At 37.4% G+C, this 27,114-nt stretch overlaps 2 protein-coding genes across 2 annotated transcripts; one reads left to right on the top strand and one right to left on the bottom strand.

The window, feature by feature from the left end:
* Positions 1 to 5,662: 5,662 nt before the first annotated feature.
* Positions 5,663 to 8,655, top strand: LOC109215467. The gene is made up of 2 exons (XM_019379538.1): positions 5,663 to 5,944; positions 8,420 to 8,655. The coding sequence occupies exons 1-2, from the start codon at positions 5,810 to 5,812 to the stop codon at positions 8,483 to 8,485; spliced, it is 201 nt and encodes a 66-aa protein (XP_019235083.1). The 5' UTR covers positions 5,663 to 5,809; the 3' UTR covers positions 8,486 to 8,655.
* A 3,652-nt stretch (positions 8,656 to 12,307) lies between these two features.
* LOC109215465 (zinc finger CCCH domain-containing protein ZFN-like) lies at positions 12,308 to 23,110 on the bottom strand. Its single transcript, XM_019379536.1, has 7 exons — positions 22,823 to 23,110; positions 21,166 to 21,323; positions 16,903 to 16,965; positions 16,243 to 16,362; positions 15,549 to 15,821; positions 14,185 to 14,514; positions 12,308 to 13,013 (listed from the first exon to the last, which is right to left on the bottom strand). Exons 1-7 carry the CDS (start codon positions 22,893 to 22,895, stop codon positions 12,729 to 12,731), a joined length of 1,302 nt encoding a protein of 433 aa, XP_019235081.1. The 5' UTR covers positions 22,896 to 23,110; the 3' UTR covers positions 12,308 to 12,728.
* Positions 23,111 to 27,114: the final 4,004 nt, after the last annotated feature.

The following is a 27,114-nucleotide window of genomic DNA, read 5'->3' on the forward strand; positions in this document are numbered from 1 at the left end:
GATGCATTTCCATGTAGGAGATTTAGTGGTTCTGGGAGTATGGTTCTAATTACAGTGCTTAGAGATTAGAGCTCTAGACCATAAGCTTGAGGTGTTGTGATAAATCCTCCAGGCCAGATTAGCATGGGCTGCTTTGTTTTTCAATTCTGCTTTTTGGAGCCCTAGCCCCCATTGGCCTTCTTCTTGGTGACCCTATCCCAATTAACCAGGTGCATTTTTTTTCCTATTTGGGGTAGTTCCCCAAATAAAGTTCCTCTGGATTCTATCAATTTGCTTGGTGATTTTTGTGGGCAAATTGATATATTGCATGGCATGGTTAGGGATACTATTAAGGGATGACTTAGCCAAAATGGTCCTACCAGTCATATTTAGACAATTTATTTTCCAGCCAGCCAGCTTGGACTGCATATAGTCTATTATGAACTGAAAGTCAGAGCTAGTGAATCTCTTATGGAACATAGAAAAATCAAGGTATTTACCAAAGGAGGTAGTAGCTTGGATTGATAGTGCATTAGTGAGACATTCCATGGCGTCCTAAGTAGTATTAGAGGAGAAGAGTACTCTGGACTTAGTGAGGTTGATTTTTTGTCCAAAGTTCTCATTGAAGGACTGCAGGATAGAATACATGGTGGTGCAATTCCTATTGTTTGCCTTGGCAAACAGAGTAAGGTCATCAGCAAAGAAAAGGTGAGAGATTTTAGGGCCAGACTAGCTAATATTTATAGGTTGCCATTGGTTGGCCAGCACAGCCTGGTCAATTGACCCAGAGAGTCTTTTCATACACATGATGAAAAGGTAAAGGGATATGGGATCCCCCTGTCTGATGCCTCTGGAGGGCTTGAATGCTTCAGTTTTTCCTCCATTTACTAAGATTGATATGCTGGAAGAGCTGATGCAAGACATAATTAACTTGGTCAGCCTAGGGGGAAAGTTGAAGGCATGAAGGGTGTCCCTAATGAAGGACCATTCAATCATGTCAAAGGCTTTCTCTAGGTCTATTTTGAGGATCATGTCAGCCTGTGTCCCTTCCATTTTCCTAAAGTGAGTAATATACTCTTGCACAATGATAGCATTGTCAGAAACTTTCCTATTTGAAAAGAAAGCTGGCCTGGCTAGGGCCAATTATGTTAGGAAGCATTGGCTTGATTCTGTTTACAATGATCTTAGTGATGTACTTGTAGATTGTGTTACAAAGTCCAATTGTTCTGATGTTTTTGAGCATGGAAGTTTAGGGGCACTTTGGAATGAGACAAAGAAGATTTTGATTCATGGTCTCATCCATGGAGTTAGTAGTGAAGCATTGCTTGCAGAAATCAGATACTAAATTTCCTACAATGCTCCAGTACTTCTGGTAAAAGAAGGGATGGAGGCCATCAGGCCCAGGAGCCTTGAAGGGCTTGAAGGAGAAGATGACCATTTTTACTTCTCCCATTTCGAGGGGCCTATCCAGTCTATCCCTTTGAGAGTCAGATAGGGTATGGGTCATGGTCAGGTGTTTGGTGGTGGAGATGGGAGCTTGTGAGTGTGAGGAGGTATAGAGGTTTTTGAAGAAGGAAAATATAGATGTCTTGATGTCTCCTTGATCATAGAGCCAGTTTCCACTCTCTTCTTTGAGGGAGAGGATCATGTTTCTTCTTCTTCTATTGAGAGTAGATGTGTGGAAGAATCTAGTGTTGGCATCCCCATCATTAAACAGTTAATCCTAGATTTGAGCTTCCAGAAATCCTCCTCATTTTTTAGGATGGATCAAGCTCATCGATCGGGTTATTTTCTAGGTTTAACAAATAGCTGCTGAACTGGTAATTAGGGGATTTTTGGATTCCTACAATTCTGGCTAACATTCTTCTTTTTTATGGAATATATTGCCAAGAGTATTTCTGTTCTACTGGGTCACACTCCTCTTAAAAGACTCAGTTGATTGAATTAGGGGGGAATTAGGGAGGAAAGCCTCATTGATGATACTGGAAAAGGATGGGTGGCTAGTCCATAATGATTCAAACCTAAAAGGTCTGGTGGCATTATTGAATGAATCCCCTTTTAGTACTACTTGGGTGGGGCAGTGATCAAAGTGGGTCCTAGGAAGATGTATCACAGTAGCCTCAGGGTACTGGAAAGTCCAACTCTCATTGGCAAAACACCTATCTATTCTTTCAAGAATCAGACAAATCCTATTCTTGTATCTTTTATTAGTCCAGGTGAATTTACTTCCTTTGTATCCTAAATCTAATAACTTGCATTCATTAAGGCAGTTCCAAAATAAGTTACTACGAGTAGGGTTTATTGGTTTGCCCCCATATTTATCCTTAGCTTTCAGAACTTTATTGAAGTCCCCTCCCACGAACCAATTGTTTATGGAGATTTTAGAGATAGTAACTAAGCTCTCCCATAGTAACTTTCTGTTAGCTAAAATATTACTAGCATAGATGGCAGAAAATAACCAGGGGGTGTGGTCAGGGAGTACCTTTACCATGGCATGGATACCCTGGGGGGTGGTGGAAACCTCTTCCACACTAACACTATCTTCTTTCCACATAAGCACAATCCCCCCCAGATAAACCAATAGCCGAAGATTGAATAATCAGGTCAAACTGCAGTTCCTCTACTAGTTTTTTGTGATCAGCCATCTTGGTCTCTAGCAGAACCAGCATAGTTGGCTTGTAGAGCTTGACTATATTCATGCAATGCCTCTTAAATTAGCGTTGTTTCCACCCCTAACATTCCATATGATGTAATTCATTAGGGGTGGTTGGATGTGTGGGAATTGGCTTTGCTGAGGTTTCTCCATTCCCTGTGGAGTCCTCTTTGGAGTCTTTTGGGTCTTTCCCTTCATGCTGAGGACTGGAGTCAGATTAAGAAGCGGCTTGGTCACTCCTTGGGAGTGGTGAGACACTAGGCTCAATCCACATTTGGTCATCGTTCTTGGGCACAGCAACACCAATACTTTGCTGGTCTCTACACTAAACTCTATCCCCCTGACTGAGTCCAGTAGTAGAGAGTTTGTGCGAAGGGGACCATAGTTTGTTCCTTCCATTTCTGGTGAGCTTTTCCTTTTTAGGAGATTTAGGGCCTTGTTGATTTCCCTTTTGATGTTGCCCAGTGGTGGAGACGGGCTCTTCTCTTGTGGAGCAGAAAATGATGGGGCTTGGTGGATTTGGGGTTCGATGGTCACAAAAACCGGCGACGCTGCTGGATCCTCCGTTGCCGGATCTGGGAAGAATGGTATTGGTTGGAAGGCTTGGGACATTAGGCTGTTGAGCAGAGGTGGATCGATGTTCAGTTGCATGTTACCGGTATTCGCATTGTCTGCCATAGGCATGGACCAAAGGCAGCCAAGGGTTTGTTTAGTGATTCCATCGTTACTCTCGCCAAATGTGTTGGATCCTGGACAATCAAGGTCACTGGTTGATTTACCAGGGTGCAATTGTAAACTAACACCTGTCCCTGTAATGCTACCTTCAGCCAGGATGCTGGTAGGTGGTCCGGTGGTAGTGGCAGCAAGGTCACAATGGTGGGTGGCGTTTGGTTTTTTTTTCATTTTTGTGTTTTTTTTATTTGCTACTTTGGGTAATGGGGGGGATTATGTTAGTGGACGGGTTCATAATTGCGTCCTTTGGTGTCAAATCTTGGTCAATGGAAAAGGCAGCGGTTATTGTATCTGGGGAGAGGGATTCGGAATTAATGTGCTATCTTGTGGAATGGACGGCAAGTGTGTTCACCTGAGTTTAAGTGGGTTTTTAGATGAGGCGCTTGAGTGTTCATGGGGTATATTGAGTTTTCCCCATTAGAGGCTTTCTCATAGAGAGAGGTAGGGGTAGGGGACGCGTAGGTATTTGGGTACTGGTGATTATTTGGGCTCGGTGTCTCCAATTGGGTGTGGGCCCCTATTGGTTGATCGGGGCCGGCATTGTGATCCAATACCCCGGGGTTGACATCTTTTGCGTCAGGGATTGGCTAAGAGTAGAGGCCTCGTTGCGGGTGCCGATGTGTGGGTCAAGGGTGGAGATCGTGTCAGTTTCCTCAGGCCCTATTCCTGCCTTGCGTTTGGCGTTATGTTTGGGTTGGGGCCTCGTGGAAGGGGTTGCAGGGGAGTGGGGGATGGGGCTTTGTTTATTAGTTGGGTCGTTAGGCCCGTTGTAAAATTTTGGTCTGGGATTGTTTGACTTAGAATTGTATTGCACAGTTTTATTTTGTGGGAATTTACCTGAGCTTGCGTCAAACATGTTTACCTGGATCCGTTGTGCTTGTGATGCATGGTGTTGGTTGTTAGCAGGTACATCGTTACTTTCTTTCACCTTTTGTTGATCCATTTTTTTCCTTCTTGGGAAGGTTACTGTCTTCCATTCATTCTCCTCCCCTTGTTTCGTGTTTTTTTCTGAGGTTTCCGGTGCTTCTCGAGGCGCGGGTGGTTGTATTTTTTTTTGTAGTTGCAATCTCTTGATATGTGCCCAATTCTTCCGCAAGTTGTACTTAGTGCGTCTTCTCCCTCATAAATCATTGTTTGCTTATGGTCTCCAATTATTACAGATGTTTTCACTGGGGTTTCCAAAGGTATTTGAATGCATATGCGTGCGTACCTTCCTCTCAAAGTGGAGGAGGTGCATGAGTCAATTTTTAGTAGTTTGCCCAGTTTCCTACCAACTTTCTCTAATATCTCTTGTGGTAGAACTCTGTTGGTAGTTGTGGGAGACGAATCCAAATAGATGTGGTAGAGAGGGTAGCTTCTTGTGGCACAAATTTTGGTTCCTATTTCCGTACTGAAAGGAAATTCCCAGAGACAAACCATGGTCTTAGATGTAGTGTTTTAGCCATATTTTCTTCTAGACTAAATTTGACAATGAAGAAATCACATCCTAGGTCAATCAAGATTAACTGTTCAAATGGTTTCCATAAGTCAATTAGTTTAGAGCGAAGATATTGGTGTGGCATTGTACGTCCAAAGACCTTTATGATTACAGAGTAACGCCATGGGAAGTAAAGGCGTTTCTTGTCTTCTTGGGGAAGGGGGATTGAGCCTTCAATGTTTTTCCCCTTATCATCTTTGATGATTGTGGTGGCGTCTTCTTCATAGTAATCATTTTGGTGGATTACCGGTTTATCAAGAAGCATTTCCTTATAGGAGTGTGGTGTTGTTTCTTTCACGTCCATATGGTTGTTCTTGTCCAATGATTCCGGTGGTATGAATGGTGTAATAGTGATTGTATTCATGGGAGTAAGTCCTAGAGGTAAGGAAGAGTTTCTCTTTCTACAAAAGACTTTTAGAAAAGAAAAAAATGAAGTGTCCTCTAGAAACATTACTTACTTGTATGGCTGCATTCATATCCATGCACATTTTCTGTCACATTATATGTAGCACACTTTTTTAAATGAAAAATATCATATTTTTATATATGATAATAATTTAATTTTAAACTTATAATTTTATATAGTACAGAAATATTTATGGCTATTTTAGATCATAAATTTCAAAAAGAAATAAAATCTTAAACTTCATGACTATCCAAACATCATCACATAACAGAAGGTTTTTCAATTGGAATAATTTGTGATTAGCTTAGGTGCACTTATGAAATGAAAATATATATTCTCCATTAAGATAAAAAACAAATTGGATCAGATTCTTTTTCTATCTTTGTTTATATTCCCATTATGTTTATTTACAAGATATTCTCACACTCACATATTAAAAGGCACAAGACAGAAATATTTTAAGAAATGGGAATTAATTAACTCTAAAAAGTTCGAGTACTTAAATACTAATTGTCTCATTTTCAGTTTAATTCCAAATTGAAGCTGCATTTTGAAGGAAACCATGGCGAAGCGGTTATCGTCGCCGTCGCTTATGACTCGGGCTGTTAACTCAGTATTCACTTTCGTCCGATTCGCTGAGTTTGAGATTCTCTTTGTCCTCTTTTTCCTTATAGCATATCTAATCTTCAAAGATCTGGTTAGTTTCTCTTCTTTCCCTTTAGTTACTAAAAATTAGGTTATTTTCATTTTCTAAAAAAATGTTTTTTTTACTCTTCCATTGAATTGTTTCAGAATTTAGTTTTAATTGCATATTTCTAAAGTTAGTAACCATTGAGTTGTTCCCTTTATTTGCCTTTTAACCATTTCAGCAATTCAATCAATCATGGTATATAAAAAAAATTGCTATTTTCATTTGTTTACTTGAGAGACCAAATGCATAGTAGTAGGGTATTTGAGCTTATGTTTAAAGCTTCTCATAAAGACTTTTTCTTTATAACAACAGTAGGGTTCAAGACAGTTTGTGTGCGCCTCGACTATTTTAACGAGTACTGGTACCTTCCACCGGTATAGCTACTAGGTAACTCTGACCACAAAGGTTTAGACAGGGTAGCCCGGTGCACAAAGTATCCTGTATTCATGTAGAGTCCGGGGAAGGACTGCATCCTTAGGGTATGATGTAGGCAGCCTATCCTAACGCAAACGTTAGTGGCTGATTCAACGGCTTGAATCCGTGACCAATAGGTGACACAAAGGTTTAAACAGATGGGAAGAAATCACCTTACGTCTTCTTCTTTTTCCGATTTAACCTTGATCTCCCATGGTTTTCACCTATTTGTGTAGTTGCCCAACAATTTATTAGGATTGAGCTTAAATGGAGCGATATGATTAGTGAGGATTCATATAGCCAACTCTGACTTGCTTGGGATTAAGGCTTAGATGTTGTTGTTGTTGTAGTCCAATAATTGAAGCAGTTTCGTGTAATGACCCAAATGCAAAGTATGAACTGTACAAAGTCAAGAATTCAAAGATTTTCCTAATTTCACACTTAGAAGTCTTTGTTTTACAATTCCCTATTCCCTAATGGTTCTGACTATTAACCAGCTGTGGTCTGAGAGCAATTCCATCTTGCACTCCACTTAAGGTGGTCAATCTTTCATTAGTTGCTTCATTCTTGATTTAGGGATTGCGTTTTAATGTATCTTAAATGTAATTAACAAATTTTATCTGTAAGAATGCTTTACTGTCATTCAAAGTGATGACAACTGATATTCCTGCTCTTTATTTTCTCTTTCAATTTGAACAGACTTTTAAAAGTCTCTGATTTGTCCTTTCACCCCTAAAAAAAAAAAAAAAAAACATGTGATTATTGAAATTATCTATTTATGATACAGCCTGTCTGTCGATAAGTGCTGCATTGCTTTTTGGTAGGAAAGTAACAACAACAACATACCCAGTGTAGTCCCACAAGTGGGGTCTTGGGAAAGTAAAATGTATGCAAATTTTATCCCTACCTTTAAGAAGGTAGAGAGGTTGTTTCCGGTATACCCTCGGCTCAAGAAAGATAAAGGGAAGGGGCAATAATAAGCAAACCAATATGGCAACCGAAGCAAAAATACAAAACTAACACTAGGTAATGCATTCAGAAAACCGAAACAAAGGCAACAACAAGTAATAACAGAAGTCTAGGGATAGGAAAATACATGAAAGACACTAAGTGATGTACTAAAACTACTGCTACAAAACCGGACAGCTCGGCTACCTAACCCTTTCTCAAGTAATTTACAAATACTGAAATGAAGTCGAAGAACAGGGAAGAAGTACAACAATATATGTAAAATAAATGAAAAGAACAAGAAAATTTTGAGTTCATGAGTCAACCAAACATGTACTAATTGCATGAGTCTTTGAAGGATTTTCTTGAGAAAGGCCGTTGATTTTCCTTTTACATGTTTCTTTTCCCCTTTCAGTAATTGTAACTGAGTTTAAGGCTCTAGAGGTAGTTGTTAGGAGAATGTAGAATGGGTTTCTCATTAGTCGGTCAACGGTCTTCAAGCTGCTGTTAGTTCAATCTATCAATGCTGGTTGTAGGGAAGCACTGGTACTAAAATAAATCTGAAGGATAATATTTGTTGAGGCAAGGACAATCTTGTCATTCCAGTGCCTGGTATTCGCTATTCAGATCCAGCCACGACTTTTAGAAGATGGTCTCATTATACACTAAAGTGATTCTTCTCATCTGCCTAAACCTTGTTAGACGAAGTTACTCAGTACCTATGCTGGTAAAAGATAGCAGGTACCTGATCTAATAGTCGAAGTGTGCAGGAACCGGAGGCCGTACACCATGGTTATCGGAAAAAAGATGAGATGGTCTCGTTATACCTATAAGTTACTTCCTTGGAAAACTTTGGAAGTGTTAATAATTAGGATTGTAGTCGGTAATTACATCGATTTAGGTTGAACATCCACCATGCATATTTCTTGATGTTGTATTTTCTACAATCATGAAAAGCTGTTGGTCCATTACATGGATTCAAAATCTTGACTATGAAATTTTGTTAGAAATGATTCTTTTTAAGAAGGGGTCATTGGTTATGCTTTTGGTGCTTGTCATTGTACATAAATAGGACGTTTTGGTCTTTTGGATTAACGTTCATTGTTTTTGTTCTTCCAGACATCGAGACCTGAGTATAATCAGATATTGCTGAAGAAGCCCGGTGGACCTGATTGGTCGCCTTAAATTATTTGATATTCTTGTGTATCTTCGTGTAATACAGCAAAATGTGATTTCCTTCTTATCTTAGCAAATGTTTAACACTTAGTTGTGAATTGTGATAATGAAATTTCTGGTTTCCTGTATAAACAAGAAGTCATTTTAAAGATTTTGGTGAAAATCAATTTTTTTTTAAATTTTGTTTCTTTTTCCTCTTTTCTCATTTAACTCCATCAATGATAGTCTGACAAAGTATAATCAGTCTCTAGATCGAATAAAGGAAAATGATCGCAAAGCATAATCAATCTCAAGATCAAATAAAGGAATTGCCAAATGCAATGGCGAAGCCAGAAAATTCAATAAAGGTGTTCAAATTTTGAATACCATTTGCTAGTGGGCTATGCAATGGTGTTCAAAATCTATTTTCCTTAGCAATAACAAGTAATATTTAACCTATACACAGTATAATTTTCGGCGAAGCGTGTTCAGTTGACTACCCTTCGCCCACATAACTTTGCCCCTGGCAGTATGTTGACGTTCAGGCAAAAATAGTCCAAACCTGATACAACTACTACACTTTAGTCCCAAACAAGTTAGAGATTTAAACTTGATGAAACCTCCAAATAGGGATACGTAGGATTCATATAACTAATTTGATAAAATTAAAGTTGAGTGACTGATGTCTTTATTCTTACTTCTAGCAAATCACTAACAATAAGATCATTCAAACTCGTAGTGATCTGGAGCCTCTGACACTTTACTCAAAAACCAGGACCAGAAACTGACAGACACACACATACACCTCGCAACGCTGAAATTGCACACATACAATATGACGATATCTAACGCACTTGGCTATTGCCAAGAAGCTAGATGCATTAGCCTAGCAAATGTGTCACAGGTTCGAGCAGTGGAAACAGCCTCTGGTAGAAATGCAGGAGAAGACTGTGTACAATAGACCCTTGTGGGTCCGACCCTTCCCCTGATCCCGCGCATAGCGGGAGCTTAGTGCACCGGGCTGCCATTACTATCAAGCAATCATTCATATGATAGGACTCTACATGAATTTACAAACGGCTAGTCAAAGAAATTAAATCAAGGCAGGCTGAACCATTGAAGGAAGTATACCTTACATTATTATCCAAAGTTTCACCAGAAAGAAAAATAAGCATTATTATCAAAAAAAAGCAATAGACACCAAAAGAGTAAAGAGACTGACATGAATTTAGAGGTTGGGCAAGTATTTGTAAACTAAATCTAATTGTATCACTCTGAGGAGGAGGATGTAAACTCAACATTCATAAGGTGCTACGTTTTGCAAATTCAGCATACCCTGGAGGGGATTACCAGAAGGTTAATCCAACAACCAAATCATACAAAAAGCAGTTTTCCAGAATCATATCAAAGTCCACACCATTCAATACCTAAACAAATAGAAAATTGTTTAAACCCCAGTAAAGGATATCAAAATTTGTTATAGCATAAATCCCAACATGGCCAAAAATAAAAGGAAATTTACTTTCTCACTCCTACTAATCATTGAATAAACGACTAGAATAACTATTGTTCCTTCCATTGAAACGGAAACACTGTATTCTACAGATTTTTCTCCATAGATCTTTCAAAGAAGAGCATGCTGCTAATAACAGTGCCATGATCTAGAGGCTCCTCATCACGAAATATCATATGGTTCTTATTGTAACTCCCTGAATAACTATTTACTATATTATTTTGTTGTTGATAGGCAGCAACTCTCTGACCATCTTTTTCAAAAGATTCAAGGATCAGCTAGTGGCATCAATAAATCCACTGATTATGAATTCACAAAAGTATCTTCCTTTATTAGGTCAAGACAGAAATTTCTACATTGGATCAGAGACTTGTTAGAGCTTACGTCTTCCTGCCAAATCCGATTCTCATCTAGGACAATGGGGTACTAGGTTAAATATCCTCTGGTTTAGTGTCAAATTACAAGGTTGACTACTTCAACGTCAGCGCATCATGGTACATCTCACTTAGAGTCCGTTTGGCCAAGCTGCCAAAAACTACGTAATTTGAAAAGTGCTTTTGTTCAAAAGTGTTTTTGGAAAAAGTACTTTTGCAAAATCGCAGTTTGTGTTTGGCCAATTCATTTGAGTAGTGCTTTTTGCAAGCTCATTGTGTTTGGCCGATCTTTTAAAAAAATACTTTTAAGTATCAAATTACAAAAAGGGCAGTAAAGGTTCAATTTGCGATTAGTATTATTTAGAAAAGAAAAATAAATTTAAACATTTGTTATAAAGGAATTCAATTAAAATATACAACATAAAGTAAAAATATAAATAAAAAATTTCAATCAATATAAAATATAGCTATTCCAAAGCATTAACATTGAGTGTTTGATAGTACTTATATAAATAAAAAATTTCAATCAATATAAAATATAGCTATTCCAAAGCATTAACATTGAGTGTTTGATAGTACTTATTGTTTACATGATAATTTAAATATGTCAAAATACATCATGCAATATAAATTTAAAATCTACTCTTAGGAATAGGAGAAAGAGAATAAAAATATGATTAAAATAAAAAAGAGAAGAAATGTATAGTAGAAATAAAAAGAAAAAAGAAAAGAAAAGAAAAATGTTAAATTAATGAGGGATATTTTGAAAAATATAAATTTACTGTAAGGGTATTTTGTCTTGAACAAATTAATTTTCTGTTTCTGCTTCTTGGAAGAAGCTAGAATTTATAGCTTCTCCCCAAAAGCAGAAAAGCTGCATCTGCTGCTGCTCAAAAGTACTTTTTCATTTTGGCCAAACACCTTAAATTTTTCAAAAAGTATTTTTTTTTTACAAAAGAATAGTACTTTTGGCGTCCCACAAGCTTGGCCAAACAGGCTCTTAGTAAATTAAAACTTCAGATGTTTCACGGATCACTAGAGAGCTCTAGCTTCCTATTAGTAAGTTGCACAGATTGTAAGATGTCTTACTGCACCCAAAAAAGCAATGACATCCTATTTGATCAAGTTATTCTCTTCAGAGATGATCTTGTTGCCACAGATATGTGCCACCTTGGGACCTAGGGACGAGATCCGCCAATATTCTGGAGCTTCTTGGATGACAATTGTGGTAATCCTGTAGCCTACAAAATAAAACTGCTGAACATAAATCATGCGGAACTAGTTTTCGGGTTTGTTTGAGAGAGAAAAAGGTACAATTACACAAGTAGCTACCTACAAGGCAGAAATCTTCTCCATGACTTAAACACAAGTACTTTCTTTCTTGAAATTCAATTCTATTTTTGAGAGAAACAGATATACATGGAAAAGCTAAACTGTACTATCAAAGGAAAGAGGATGAAGGACAGAAAATGCAAAATTTAAGTTAAGAGGTTACATCTCTTTTACCATTATTAACTGCTTTCCTGATGGAATATGCTGCTTCCTTTTCCGATCACTGTAATACAGAAAATTCATAGGGGACTGTTAAAAAACTTCTTTAAGTTGGAGAAAGAGTCACCACTTCCATGATGAAAACTATTCTACCTACCTAGGTGCCGTGTTTTCCTCAGTGAGCCCCTAACAATTCCAGTTTACCAGATAATATCATAATAGTGCACCGAACAGGCAGAGAAAGATCCATGGACATGATTTATGTTTGCAATCACCACAAGTTACCTCACACAAAACCTGCAAAGATAATATCTGCCAAAAATAAAGAGAAAAATAGAACAAAAAGTTCAGTTAATCATAATACTTCGAAGGGGTAAATTGCTATTTTCTTTTCTGATGACGAGAAAAAACAGCTAATAACCATGAGATACCTTTAGAACTCTGGTCATTGATAATAATTATAAGCAAAGCACGTCATCAACATATGTCTAGAACAACTTCAAGGTACGAGAATTAGACATTTAGATCATTTACAACCTTCTCTGGTATTCAAAAAAGTACCAGAGAGCCAGATACAATAGAGGAAACCAATGATTCATACAGGAGATTAGGGGGGTCAAATTGATTCACATAAAAAGGTAGAGGGCTTTAGGCAGATTACAAATTAACAGTTGGATTCACCAATTTGTGCCAACATCGGCAGATTTATACATTGCTCCAAAGTGAAGTACAGAGATGTCAACCTTGTCAACTGAAATGTATTTTCAGAAGAATAAATTGACTTTTACTGGATTCTGTACATCTCCACCGATGGAAAAGAATTTACAGGCAACTGTTATTGATTCTCAAAAAGATAGAAAATGATGATGCTGGCTGGTAATTGGGGGGATAAAAATCATCCCTCTCTGTCAATGTTATTATCACCAGGTGGCATCTTTCTTGTTTCTGAGAGTGACAGTCGCCTGGGCTTCGTGGACACTGCTTCAACAAGCCCATCTGAAGTCAAGGTCAATGCACTGGTTCCTGATGTTGAACCCAATAGACGCTGAACTGTAGGAGCATCAGTAGTAGATGATGCTGAGATACTATAAGTGAAAACCGTCATTGGGTGATCAAACTTGCAACTTGGGCCAAATTTGCAGATCCCATATCTGGAATAGAAAATACACAATGGTTCTCCCTGGAAAACAAACCCAAGAAAGAAACCAAAAGAAATCTTTCAGCTCACTAAGTTTCCACATTACCAAAAAGGTTTTAACTGGGGGGAAAAGCAGGAAAAAGTAACCATTTTTTCTTTTTCCTATTTCAACTAATTCTTTTCCCACATCTCTTCTTCTCTTCCTTTGATTGTCTTCCAAAATATGTTCCAAGACTGTAGCACTCATGCAGATTATCATACTCTCAACAGCTCCTTTAGCTAACATAATTACAACTAAGTAAAATAAGGTGGTGTCTGATTAGAAATCAATTGAATTTGTATTTTTAATGTTTAAATTAGAATCTGAATTTGAAGGAAACGGTTTTGTGTGTGTCAAAAGAATTGTTTTCTGAAAAAAGTCGCTGTTTGGTTTAGAAAATCTTCAGCTAGAAGCGCATACTTAAGAGTTCGAAGAAGTAAAGGCTTTCAATGCTACAATTGTCAATAAACACCTTCGTGTCCCAAAACTTACTAAGCAGATTGTTTCGTGATTGCTAATCCTTAAACTTGGCGAATTTTTTCACAAAATGACTCGCTAGGATACCAAACAATTAGCAGCTTAGTCAGAAACTAGTCTTAACATGGATTCCAACAAGCCATACAGGTCCCCACAAATTTGAAGTCATAATCAACAAAAAAAATCTTAACTTTATTTTTGAAGAACACTCTATTTCATGGACTATAAGTCCATCTTCCAAGTAGAAAAGTAATGAAGACAAACATCTCTTTGAACCCAGCATACATGTAATGTCAATTAATTAACCTAGTGGCACTTTATTCACAGTGGGAAAAAAAAATTTAATACTCAACAGACTTTGGAAGAGGACCAACTTTGCAGAGTCAGTCACCAAGTGCGTCAAGCATGAGAAACAACATATACTTGCATTGAAATGTCATATTAGATTAATATCACTTCCAAATCTCGTTTCATTAACACTGATAAACAGTAGTTGCCTGTGAGAGGAAATAGTCTAAATTTATCCATAGAATATAGGCCACGTTGATGTTCAAAAAAAATCCATCTCAAAGGAGGATATTATCTTGCCCGCTTAAAGCTGACAAAAAACAAGTGTGGAAGTTTTGAACAGCAAACTCATCACTAGACTGATGTCATAATAAAAACACTAGCAAATAACAAAAAAAGTTTACTCACAGGGCGTAAAGGAAGTCCAATGGGACTTAACATGCAATCTGGAGGAGGAATCAGCCTTTCCCTCGGATGATGGAATCTACAAACAGCACCAAACTTGCAGTCTCCAGTCTTCATGTAAAACTGACATTCAGGCTGCCCAGGTCGTTCAGGGAAGACATTCTCCCCCTGCAATGCATAGTACCCCATAGGAACAGAAGCTGGACGATATGGGGAAGTGACTCCTTGGGATCCCATATTTGCTGCATCACCGGATCGTGAAGTTCCATAAACCTGGCTATTTCCAGCTGTCTGTTGCTGGCCCTCGGGAGAAGAAACCGATCCCATCTGACCCTGAAAGAGATATTCTATGTAAATTGAGTTCATATGCACGTATTGTAAAACCTCAAAGTAGATAAAAGGCACAGCTCACAAGCTTGTGCAATACAAGATTATAGAAAATAGTTGACCATAATGAACGTAACATCTTGCCTGAATACTGCCATATAAATCGCAAAGAGATTAAGTTCAATTCGTGAATACTCCTACTAGGACTAAGGTCAAGTTCAAACTCAGCTAGCTCCGCTCCCCATCAAATAAAAAATGAATATTCAGAAAACATATTCTCACAAGTTCATTCTAAACTTACTTCCATCTGGACATCAGCTACAATAACAACTTAATACCATATGACTATACGAAGAGACTGTTGCTTTATCTCCAAAGAAATATAAAGGCAGTGAATAGTCTCCTTGAAACTAGTTCACAAACTTTTCTCGCCTATTTCATAATTGGGAAAGTAATAATCATAACATCCCACAAAAGAAAATTATTCATTCAAATAGCATAGGAAGGAGAAGGTGCTAGAATAATGACTCTGAAGCGGAAGAAGGTATGACTTCAATATCTAATAATAGTGGCCTCCTCAAAGATAAACAGAGGAGAATTTCATCTTGAGAGTAATAATTACCAAGATATTATTCCAAAGAAAATCTCTACTGCTACATTAAAGTGGAATTGTTTTCCGATGTTGTGGTGCAATGATTCTCAGATGTATTCAAGTAGAGAACAGAACCTTTGAAGAAAGAACGAAATCTTAGTAAGCATGCTGCAACGAAAAAGGATATAGTTATTCTTATATTTGTCCATCAGACTTCAAATATTCCAGAAAGGTTAAAGTAATCCCCAAATATGAATGCAGATAAGAGGTTACAAAAGCTTAGCCATAAAAAAGTTTAAGCCGAACTTCTTGATCAACAAGCAAATTTGGAACCTAAGTTATAATAAAGAGGGCTGGATGCAGCAAATTCTGGTTTCCCAAATAGCAACAAAGTACAAAATTAGGCTATACATAACAAGCAAATGCAAGGTATCCTACGGAAGCTTACACTGTATGCAAATCCTGGAACTGATACTACTCCCTGAGGCATTATCAATGGAGTGTAACTTGACGGAGCCTGCCAGCGTGCACCAGGAATAAAAGATCCTCTGGACAAGGGATAGGACAGCTGACCAGGAGTTGTTGCAGAAGGAACAGGAGGATAAACAGGGGAACCACGTAAAGAGACCATCATGTTAGAAGGTTGGGGATGGTGAAATTTACAGGTACTTCCAAACTTGCACTGTCCAGTTCTCATGTAATACGCACATTCAGCCTCATTCTGCAGGTAGGAAAAAAAAGACATTATGTATGACCAAAGAGCACAAACATGTTTCAAGAAAGAGGTCTCTATCAGCCATTCGCACAATCATAACACACCTAGCAAATACAATGTAGCAATGCATGTATCCCATGAATATCCAGTACAATGTCAAGGCAATAAATTCATTTGTTAGCTTTAGCTTCTATATTAAACATAGGTATGGCTCTCTTCAATCATTACAATTGATCTTAAATAACTTTAGCAGCAAGCATGTGGAACAAAAGAAAGGGCTTTTGCAAGCCCCTGCCTGACAATATGGTAAGTCGAAAAAAATGCAGGTTAAGATTCATTAGAATCAGTATGAACTAAGAACCTTTTGCATACATTAGAAAACCAATGTTATTAAATTCAACAAGTAGTTCGGATAATGAAGTCAAACCGGGCGAAGTGGATAGCCCAAGACATTTAGGGTAACTCTTCCAGCAATCCCAGCCTTGTCTTTAGGATGGTGAAACTTGCATGTGGCTCCAAATTTGCAAGTTCCCGTCTTCAAGTAGTACTGTAAAATTGCTAAAATCATTCAGTTTGTGAGCTAAATAGGTTAAAGGGAATTAGCGGAGATAAATGGAAAGTTACCACACCAAAGCTCATGCAAAGTATGACTTCAACAGCCAGAAAATAAATTGAACTTAAGAAAGTTGATTATATTTAATGCTTGACTGCTCTAACTCTAAAAACTAGTCACTCCAGGATGGTTAACAGAACAAGATGGTTAATAGACATAAAAGCATCATTTTGAGTCTTCTGCCTGTGGGTCTACTGCTCTGATTCACTAAAACTCCAAAAATGAGAGAACTTTTGAACTATTAAAAAGCATCCTAAATTAACATTTAAAAGAGAATTGGCTCTATTTAACGAATCGCCTTGACAAATTTTCTGATTTTAAATTTAAATTTCCTTTTTGTAAAAATCTAGCCTCAAGCTAGTTTAGGATTGAGGCTATTTGTTGTAGTTCCATTGGTATGAATAGATGTTATTACACTGCTATTCATTTTCCTGTATGATCAGCAGATAAAAGACATATTGGCCTGGAACATACCTGGCATTCTGGTTGTCCCATTCTTTCTGGATACTCTCCTTTCATCCTTGCCGTGGCAATAGCCTACATCAAATACTTTGCATATCCATCAGTTCCCAAGATGCAAACAAAGGAATATATGCAAATCATAACTGCATAAATATTTATGATTACATGCAGAGTTAAATTCAGTGACGCTTATTAAAGTTCTAACAGGAAGACAGCATAGGCATTATACATCTACTAATTATCATCAAGAAATAAGATCCCAACTGAATATCTCCTATTGCAGTGTATAGATATGCAAGCTGCAGTGCATACACAGAAGCTTATATCTAGTATGCATAACATACGTGAACTAAGGATGTGAAGATTCAAAACATATGGCTGAGATTTTCACATGCCTACTTATAACCTCCGTCACTCTAAATTTTTGGCAACTTAAACTTAGAGTGCAGGTTGACTTTCAATATTTCTTCTTTATGATACAAGGAAAAGGAAATTTTCTCTAACCTGTCCACTTTCCAGGCCTTGTTACCCAAAAATGGGCTTACAAACAATATCACATTGTCATGAAACATTTCAGTGAAGGAGACAAAGAGTCCCAGAGCAGAACTTTTTTTGTCAGTTTAATAAAGCCAAGTCTTGGAAGCTCATCCATAAAGAGCTCTTCAAAGTTTCATCAAAAGGAAAAAAGAAATAGCCATGCCCCAAATCTTCTTCTGTTCTTAACTCACCCAGTCTCCATCCTTATAACTTTCTTTACCTTTCATCTAGACTCTTTTTCTGCTCCTGCCTTATAGTATAACAATTTGACATTCTTGGGATCGATTACTTCCAATATATGCAGTTCTTTTTTCACTACCGGCAGATGGAATGGAAGTTAACACAAAATGGGCATAGGCAACTGCAGAGAAAGGATAACGAGAGAGAGAAAGAGAGAGGAAGAGTGAATGACAGAGGAGGTAAGTTGCAGTAGAAAGGAAAGGCTTCAAGGTGCCATGAAAGCACATGGAAGCTTCCTCTCTCTGTTCTCAGATAACAAGGTAATAACATCCACTTATGTTATTAAAATGCGCTGTTAAAATTGATCATGGATTGGAGCAGATGGAAAATCTCTATGCCATATATAATAGTAAATGAGAAATACTGTCAACAGATAACCAGGAAATGGGAAACCCAATGTGTTACCAGATTAATTAGTTTCCTCTTATTCCAAGAGACAGAGTAAACATTTGTCAGAATCCCCAAATATTTAAATCACTTATCCAACTATTAGACAAGCAAAAACCAGTCAGGGGACTGATGTTGGGTTAGGACAGTGGGGTGCGACTCTGAGCATTTTCCGGTTGTTATGGGTTTACACCAACGCTCGGCGCTCAGCCCCTTCTTATTTGCCCTGGCGATGGACGCACTGACACACCATATACAAGCGGAGGTGCCATGGTGTATGTTATTCGCGGATGATATTGTTCTGATCGATGAGACGCAAGGTGGTGCCAGAGGTTGGAGATTCGGAGACAGATTCTTGAGTCTAAAGGTTTCAAGTTGAGTAGGACTAAGACAGAATACGTGAAGTGCAAGTTCAGCGGCATTTCGGGAGAAGGGGACATGGACGTGAGGCTTGAATCTCAAGTCATTCCCAAGAAAGAGAGCTTTATGTACCGGGGTCGGTTATCCAGGAGGATGGGGAGATTAATGAGAATGTTACGCACCGATAGGGGTGGGGTGGATGAAATGGAGGCTAGCGTCTGGTGTCTTGTATTCCACTGGGTTGTTGTTGTTGTTGTTGTTGTGCCTTAGCTACAGTAGAGCACGGATGAAACACATATATAGCCATCTCTTAAACTTAAAGGCATTAAATGTGCAACTATGTAACATATCTTTCCACAAAAACAGCTGTCGTAACTCCCGACAAAGCATATAAATTGGTTTCCTATACCTTCCTATTTGGAGAGAACTTATCTCTCCTGTTTTGCTGCTGCATATATCTCTCTGGATATTGGCATTTGGGAATTTATACAGGCTAAAGTCATTTATAGACCAATTGTACATAAAAAATAAAAAAAAGAGAGGGAAATTATTTTCTTTTAAAGACGATCGAAATCTTATTATGTTGGTGATAACTAACATACAAAAAGTCTCCTTATATAGGAGTTTAGGCTTCACCAAATAAAGAAAGTTTTCTACTTACCAAGTTCCTAGGTGTAAACAATTTTAAAAATATTCTGTACAATTAATCAAAACGTGTACACTGATCTTAGATACATTATCACGTTTCCTCTCAAATTATATGTAAAGATCACGTGCTCCAAGCTTCCCACACAAATACATAAATGCTAGGATCACATACATTTCAAGTACACATGTTTGCTAGCTGAGATAACAGAGCTCATGGAATTAAGTTAAAACAATATTTTTTTACGATAGATGGTAATTGAACACAATGTCTTGGTCTATTTAAGAAACAATGTATTAGAAGAAATATAGTCCGACTTGACTGTCATAATTCAATGTCAACTATGCTATTTTTTTTTAATTACAGTTCTTGAAGCAACTGTTTGAAATGCATAAGCTCCATATGTTGCTAAAACCATTGCTCTGTATTCAACCCCTCCAGTTGACCAGACAATAATGACTTTTCTTTTTCAAGAGATCAAATTTCCACCACTCAATACACAATGAGTGTGCATAGACCATCTATCAGATCGAGGTCTAGTCCAATCTTCATCCACATATCTAGCAATCTTAGTATTTTCTCAACCTTCATAAGGAGTCCTTGACCCAAAGCACTCTTGATATATTGAAAGGTACAAACCATTGCATTTCAATGACCATCATGATATCCTAAAAAATTGACTAACCACACTAACCGAAAAAGAAATTTTGATATGCAGTCAGATAATTGAGTTTACTGACCCCTGCTATCTTATCTTATCCACACACACACCAAAAAAAAAGAGTTCGCTCAACCATGTAGTAGTGTTTTGCTAAAGGTTTCTCAAGTCTCAACAGTAACAACATTAGTGTGTCAATTGGTCGACAATCAACCATATTGTTCCATCCAAGATAATTAGCTTTTCGCAATATACCACACTTAAGTTGAACTGGGCCACCTCTATGACAAAATAATACGTGACCCAGTCCAAACTTTGCTTTGAATTTGAATAGGAGATACCATTTGGTGCCTCAATCTCTTTAGGATCATTAACCATAATATCAACGTCATCCACACACAAAAAGGATACATTGACCTTGATTGGAACATTGGTAGAAGATGGAATAATACACCGAGCCTAAGTAGGATGTCCCAGGATATTAGAAATATAAAACAAGAATAACAACTACGGCTAAATTGGAGGATAACAAAATGAATTTCTGCAGTCGATCGTATGGTCGGAGGCTCCTAAAATTTTTATGTAACACAGTAAGTAACATTGACATGCTGGCATGGCATTGTATTGTGCACATGGCACACATGATGATGTGGTTCTTACTGGACTAAGTGATGTGCTCTACTAGCTAAATGCTACGCTGAGATGGCAGTGCTAATTAGACTACTGACAGGGAAGACATGCTAATGTGGTTGATGACGTCTATGTGAAGAAGTTTATACACTAAAAGTGACGGTAATGTTGTTGGCTCGAGTAAGAGTGCACGGCAGTGTCTCTGTTGACAACTGTGGTCATCTCCACGAGATGAACTATAAATGTGGTCGTTTCCACAAGACGAACTATTAATGTGGTCACTGACTAACTTGACCACTGAGATTGGTACCAGTGTCGAGGCAATGAGTGTGCCAGCTTACTTACAAAGCTGAAAGATTTTCTCAATGAAAGAAACAACCTAGATTCTAAAATTGCCTCTATTTGGATTAACACCATGTAAACCAAGAGGAGAGAAGAAAGAAATTCAATTAGTGATAAATGCTCTATTCCTTAGAGATAAATACTCCCTCCATCCTATTTTATATGATGGTACTTGATTACATGAGAAGTTTAAGCTGTTAATCTGATGTACTATATAGTGATAGTGGAGAGAAATATTAACGTAATAGTGGAAAAGTTAGTTAGATATAGATAATGTTACGTCAATGTTCCAAATCTGAATAGTTTAACAATTTGAATTCCTAAAAGTAGTGAAAGTTGTTGTAGTAGTGGAATAGTGTCAAACACTTTAGATCCTAAAATGGAAAGAACGTCATATACTACGGAGAACAAATACATAAGGGTTCGTCATATAGGGACATATGCTACATGAAATAAGTGGAATACAGTGTCTTACCAGTTTCCTATTAGGAGGATGATTAAATCGGCAAGTTGATCCAAACCTACAGAGACCAGTCCTGATGTAGTAGGAACAATCTGGTTCACCATCACGGACAGGATAATGTCCCGACTCAATTGATTCCCTTGATCTCAAGTTCATTTGCCACAGAGTGTCTGAAAAACCAAGTGGATACGCAATAACACTACTTCATCTTAAGTAATATTAGTATTGATACCAGTTCCATAAACTTCTTCTCTAAGTTCTGGACCTTGTTAACTCATTCTACCAGCATTTGATCTTGAAAAATAAAACAACTTAATAAGGTTCATTTCTTTTCTTGCTTATACGGTTCTATATTTCGTTTAATAAGGGTATTGTCCGAGCCAACTTGTGCATACCTTGCTTATATAATATTTGTCTAACAATAAATGTACAAGAAAGTTGATGAGTACAACCATAAGTACTTTAGGTGCATTTCATCAGCATCATAAGTCATACAACAAATTAGAAACAATGCATCCAAAAAGTTATCAAGAAATAGAAAAGCACAAAATTTTGATCATCAAAGCATCTCTGCTTATTTCAAATTCCACATGAACTCTTCTTCTTTAAACCATATTAGACAATTCACCTAAAATTTACTAGCCACCATTTGTTTTTACAGATCCAAATCCTATATTGGTCTCTCATATTAATTAATTTAGAAATAGTGACAGAAAAATCCATATATCAATAGAAGCAAAATATTGTTTTTCTTTTTTTTTTTTGTGGCGGCAGCCGCGGGGGGGGGTGTTTTAATGCTTGGGCAAAGATGAAAACTTTTCCCCGAAAAAAGAATATCCCAACTATAAAGATCCAATCTTTATCTTCTTACCTTATTTAATAAGCAACAAAAAAACAATTAAAGAATTGCAACTCAACAACAAACATTACCAACATTATATTTCACCATAACAGTTACAGTAATGATCCTTCAAAAAAATTAAAATAGAGAAGAAAAATACGTGTCATTAAGGGTAAAATGGAAACTTTATGTTAAATTATTTTCATAATTTATAAAAGGTCTTTTTTCTTGGAACTGACTAAAACGGACCATAATATCGAATGTGCAGTTGCTCAGAGTAACATATGTATTACTAACATATACAGCTTTGACAAAGATGAAAGCTTTTGCCACAAAAAAAGAATATCCCAATTATAAAAATCCAATCTTTATCTTCCTACCTTATTTATGAATCAACAAAAAAACACAATAAGAAATTACAAGTCAAGATTACAAACATTAGCAGCATTATATTTCACTACAACAATTACAGTAATGATCCTCAATTAAGATGAAATAAAGAAAAAAAAAAGACTTGTGGTGCAAAATGGTAAGTTTATGCTAAATTGTTTCCAAATTTATATACTTTTTTTAATCGACTTAAAAGAAATAGGGTTACATAAGCTGCAGGACATAGTAGCTTAGTCATGCGGCAGTGTTCCTAAGGGTAAAATGGAAAATTTATGTTAGATTATTTCCACATATAAAAAGAGTCATTCTTTTGTTGAAGACTAAAAATGAAACAGGATCACATAAACCGAAACAAATTAGAAGTTTATGTTAAATTATTTTCATGTTCTTTTTGAAAAGACTAAAATAAAAGAGTATCACATAAACTAAAACGAGTACCTTGATGGAGAGACGGTGACAAAGAGGAAGGACCTTCAGTCACAGACAAGGAAATTCCGGCATCAAAATCCATTATGATGATGATCAGAAACAGCCCATCACCGGAATTTCCATTAATTCTGAGCACACAAAACACAAAAAACACACCCTCTCTTCTGTTTGATGAAATGCACAAAAGAAACAAACTTCAAACAGAGAGAGGAAAAAAGGGGAATTCAGACAAAAGTAAAAGAAGGAACAGAGAAAAAGAGAAGGAGAAAGAAAAGAAGCGTTTTTTCCTCTCCACACAAAAACAAAAGAGAAAAAAAAAAAAAGAACAAATATGAACCAATCAACCATTTGGGGAAAAAATATAGAATCAACCAACCAAATATTTACACGCAAAATTTGCTTTTGACAAAGTTCTCTCTTTAGTACCTTAGTACTATTAGTATTATTTTTTATTTTCATATTATTTTGTTTTAATATGTCTAAGGTTGTAAGTTGACTTAACACGTGCTCTTCTCTTTGTTTTCTTAATATTTCCTCTGTTCTTTATGTTCTAAATGCTAATCCTATTGTTAGTATTTTTATTTGGATTTTCTTCCATTGCGAGCCAATTACACTTTTAACCTCGTATTAGATTTTAGAAGGAATAATTTCGTTCGGAATGACTCTGTAAGATCTTCTAAGTTTTATTTGATGTTCTTCAGTATTATATTTTATTAATATCCTGTGAAAATAATTATATAAAAATTAAACTAACATTTATAACTGACCATAAAACTGATCTTCACTTTTTCTATCAGTTAGTTTAATTTGCTCGATTAAAATAAATAATGCAAAGCTAAGGTTGAAAAAGAAAGAGAAACATAGAGAAAAACTTTATACATTATATTCCTTAATTTTGACAGAAGATATAAATGTAAAGTGAATGTTTCTTTTTTCACTTATTGCAATCAAAAACAGAATGAATCTCTCTCCCTTTTCCAATCTTTTTCTTGCTTCCGAACAATGTTATAATACGACATTTACAAGAAACATTCTCCTTGGCATCAACGTGTAAAAAATGTTTAGTAAGGCCCCGGTTATTTCCTGACATTCAAAATGTTTGATTTTGAATACTCCAATAGCAACAATAATAGCAGATTTAGTGTAGTCCTACGAGTATGATTTGGAGAAGGTAGTGTATACACAGATCTTACCCCTACGCCTTGTAAAGATAAAGAGGTTATTTCCGAAGACCCTCGATCAGCTCAAGGAAAATGAAACAATATGTAATAATGTTTGCAACGAAAGAAACAATATGTAATAATATAAATCTAAGAATACGAGATTACAAGACTAATACTACTACCTATTGGTACAACATCGAAATACACTCGACTACCCACTGATCTTCTACCCTAATTCTCGAGATTATACTGCACATATGAAGTTAAGGACATGATGTCCTAAAGTTTAACAACAAAAGGTGCAAATACATGACACTTTATTCTTAATATTTACACAGCACTCATGAAGTTAAGGACACCATGTCCTTGACATTTAAACTGCACATATGAAGTTAAGAATAGGCTGTCCTAGAGTTTGAAACAAAAGGTACTAATTCAGGACATTTTGTCCTTAATATTTACACGGCACTCATGAAGTTAAGGATACCATGTCTAGCACAGGGGTATTTTCGTCTAGGTAGGTAAAAATTTATTAAAGCACTGGCTAAAGAGTAAATACATTTTAAACAGTGATTTAAGAGTGAATACAACTGTAATTAATGTCTAACTGTACACTTTCCCTTGTTGGGTTGAGCCTAGATGTAACTGTAATAGGTAAAGTTTTGATAAAATGTCATATTCACATAAATCTTTAAGTTAATAATATTTTAATTAATTAAAACTTCGTAAAACTGCTAAATAAATAAAAAATATGCATAACAAACACATGATTATAAAAGAAAAAATCCATATGATAATAGATTCCATAAGTTTAAATCTGAATGATTAAGTGGGCGTTTGGACATAAGAATTGTAACATTCCAAAGAAAAGTGAATTTTTTTTAAAAGTGAAAATGGTATTTGAAAACTAGAGTTGTATTCGGACATGAATATAATTTTTGGTTGTTTTTGAATTTTTTTTCAGTGATCTGAGTGAAAATTTTGAAAAACAGCTTTTTGGAGTTTTTCAAATTTTCGAAAAATTCCAAATCTTCAAGTGAAAATTGAAAATTTTATGGCCAAACACTAATTTCGAAAAAAGTGAAAACTTTTCGAAAAAAAGTGAAAAAATTCTTATGTCCAAACCGGCTCTTAGATTCAAACTTCAATCAAGCAAAAACAACCGTAACTAACCGTTGTTTATAATAACTGTTACGCGGCGCTTTCCTGAGATTCCTTGGAAGGGCGACGTAAGGCTAAGCAACTGAAGTCAGTGCAGTTACTGTCCGCCAACTGAGGTCCCCTCCGTACGCTAGACGAGATTGTCAGTGTCGTACGGGAAAACCAATGTCAAGAGCAATTGAGAGAACAGAAATGAGAATTGAGAATGAAAGAAAGCTTGATTGCATTAATGAAAGCTATTATAGAAAAGCAACGCGGTGTCGTGGGAGAGAGACACCAACACAGAGAATTGTTTGCTTGCTAGAAAGTTTTGATTGCTTGATCCCCCCTAATAATACTTAAAAAAAATAATCCAAAGCTACAAGACCAGACTTGACTAAGCTAGAGAAACATAATGGAAGTACATGAAATAAAACTACTCTATATTTACAATGAAAATGACTTAGTTTTCTATAAGGCAGCAGCAGGTCCATTGTCAGGAGCAGTGTCTTCGGCATCACGGTCTGCGAGCACGGCATTGTCTGCGTACGCGACGCTGTTGGCATCTACCTGCGGCTTGGCGCTGGCGAGGGATATTGGTGGGGCGACAGAGGCACCTGCGCGCTTGTCACTTGGCGCGGCCAAGACCACGGGGCCGTCCGTGGCGCTAGGCATTGTGAGGCTTGCTAGGACACTAAGGGCCGCGCCCAAGGGGTCATGGGGTATGGCTGGAAAGCCGCCCATGACATTCTCCCCCACTTGAGTTGGCGACGTCCTCGGGCCTTACTCGCAAAATAATCTTCAATGAGGCTCTTGTAGGCTTTGAGGTTTGTTCCCCTCTCTCAAGTATTCTCTTCTGCATCACAGCCCTGCCATTTCACCAAGAACTCTTGGTGATCTTTCCTTGAGGCATGAATCACTCTATCATCAAGGATAGCTTCAACACGCCTTTTTTCCGTTGAATTGGGGCCTCGAATACTGGGTATTGTGAGCTGGCTCCGTGAAGGATCCTCCGTGTCTTCCCGAAAACGTTTCAGGAGACTGACATGGAAGACAGGATGAATTATCCACCAAGCTGGGGTATCCACCCGGTATGCTACTTTCCCAATGCGCCTTTCAATGGACAAGGGTCTAATGTATTTTTGCAATAGGCGAGGGTCATGGACCCCCGCAAATAAGTACCGCTTTGGGATTTTGACCATCACTTTGTCTCCTACTTGATATTCAACAAAGCGACGATTCTGATCAGCATGCCTCTTCATCCGCTTTTGAGCTTTGACAAGATAGCTCCGCACTATCTCCAAATTCCGCTTCCACTCTTTTGAGAAGCTAGCAGCTCGAGGAGATTTAGCCATGTTTGGTGCATTCACAGTGTGTGGGAGTAGCGGTTGCTGTCCGGTAACAATTTCAAAAGCGTTTTTGTTTGTACTAGAGCTCTTTTGTGAATTGAAACACAGTTGAGCAGCATCCAGAAGCTTCACCCAATTCTTCTGCGATCTGATTACAAAGTGGCGGAGATATTCCTCCAACATACCATTGAACCGCTCCGTCTGGCCATCAGATTGCGGATGAAAACTTGAGCTGTGACTCAATTTTGACCCAAGGCACTTGAAGAGTTGGGTCCAAAAGTTGCTAGTGAAGCGTGAGTCGCGATCACTAACAATGTCTTTGGGCAGGCCCCAATATTTGACGACATGAGAGAAGAAGAGTCGAGCTGTATCTTCTGCTGATATATATTGTGGGGCTGCAATAAAGGTGGCATACATGGAAAACCGGTCCACCACAACCAAGATAGTTGTGAGATCTCCGACCTTGGGCAATCCGGTGATGAAATCCAGGGAAACACTTTCCCAAGGTCTCTTTGGGACAGCTAGTGATTACAAGAGTCCCGCTTGTGTCAAGCGGTCCGACTTGTCCTTCTGGCATCTAGACAAGTCTTCACATACTGAGCGACGTCATCGGCCATTTGAGGCCAATAATAGGCACGACGAAGTAAAC

Source organism: Nicotiana attenuata, unplaced genomic scaffold (assembly GCF_001879085.1).
Source record: "Nicotiana attenuata strain UT unplaced genomic scaffold, NIATTr2, whole genome shotgun sequence".
Taxonomy (NCBI): Eukaryota; Viridiplantae; Streptophyta; class Magnoliopsida; order Solanales; family Solanaceae; genus Nicotiana; species Nicotiana attenuata.

Bases quoted from the DNA above. Each gene is read 5' to 3' on its own strand.
- LOC109215465 (XM_019379536.1), bottom strand. From the start codon at position 22,895: ATGGATTTTGATGCCGGAATTTCCTTGTCTGTGACTGAAGGTCCTTCC. The intron at 16,966-21,165 runs GTAAGACACTGT...TATTTGATGTAG, and splicing joins ATCCTCCTAATAGGAAACTG to GCTATTGCCACGGCAAGGAT. The intron at 14,515-15,548 runs GTAAGCTTCCGT...TATCTCTTTCAG, and splicing joins TTCCAGGATTTGCATACAGT to GGTCAGATGGGATCGGTTTC.
- LOC109215467 (XM_019379538.1), top strand. From the start codon at position 5,810: ATGGCGAAGCGGTTATCGTCGCCGTCGCTTATGACTCGGGCTGTTAAC. The intron at 5,945-8,419 runs GTTAGTTTCTCT...TTGTTCTTCCAG, and splicing joins ATCTAATCTTCAAAGATCTG to ACATCGAGACCTGAGTATAA.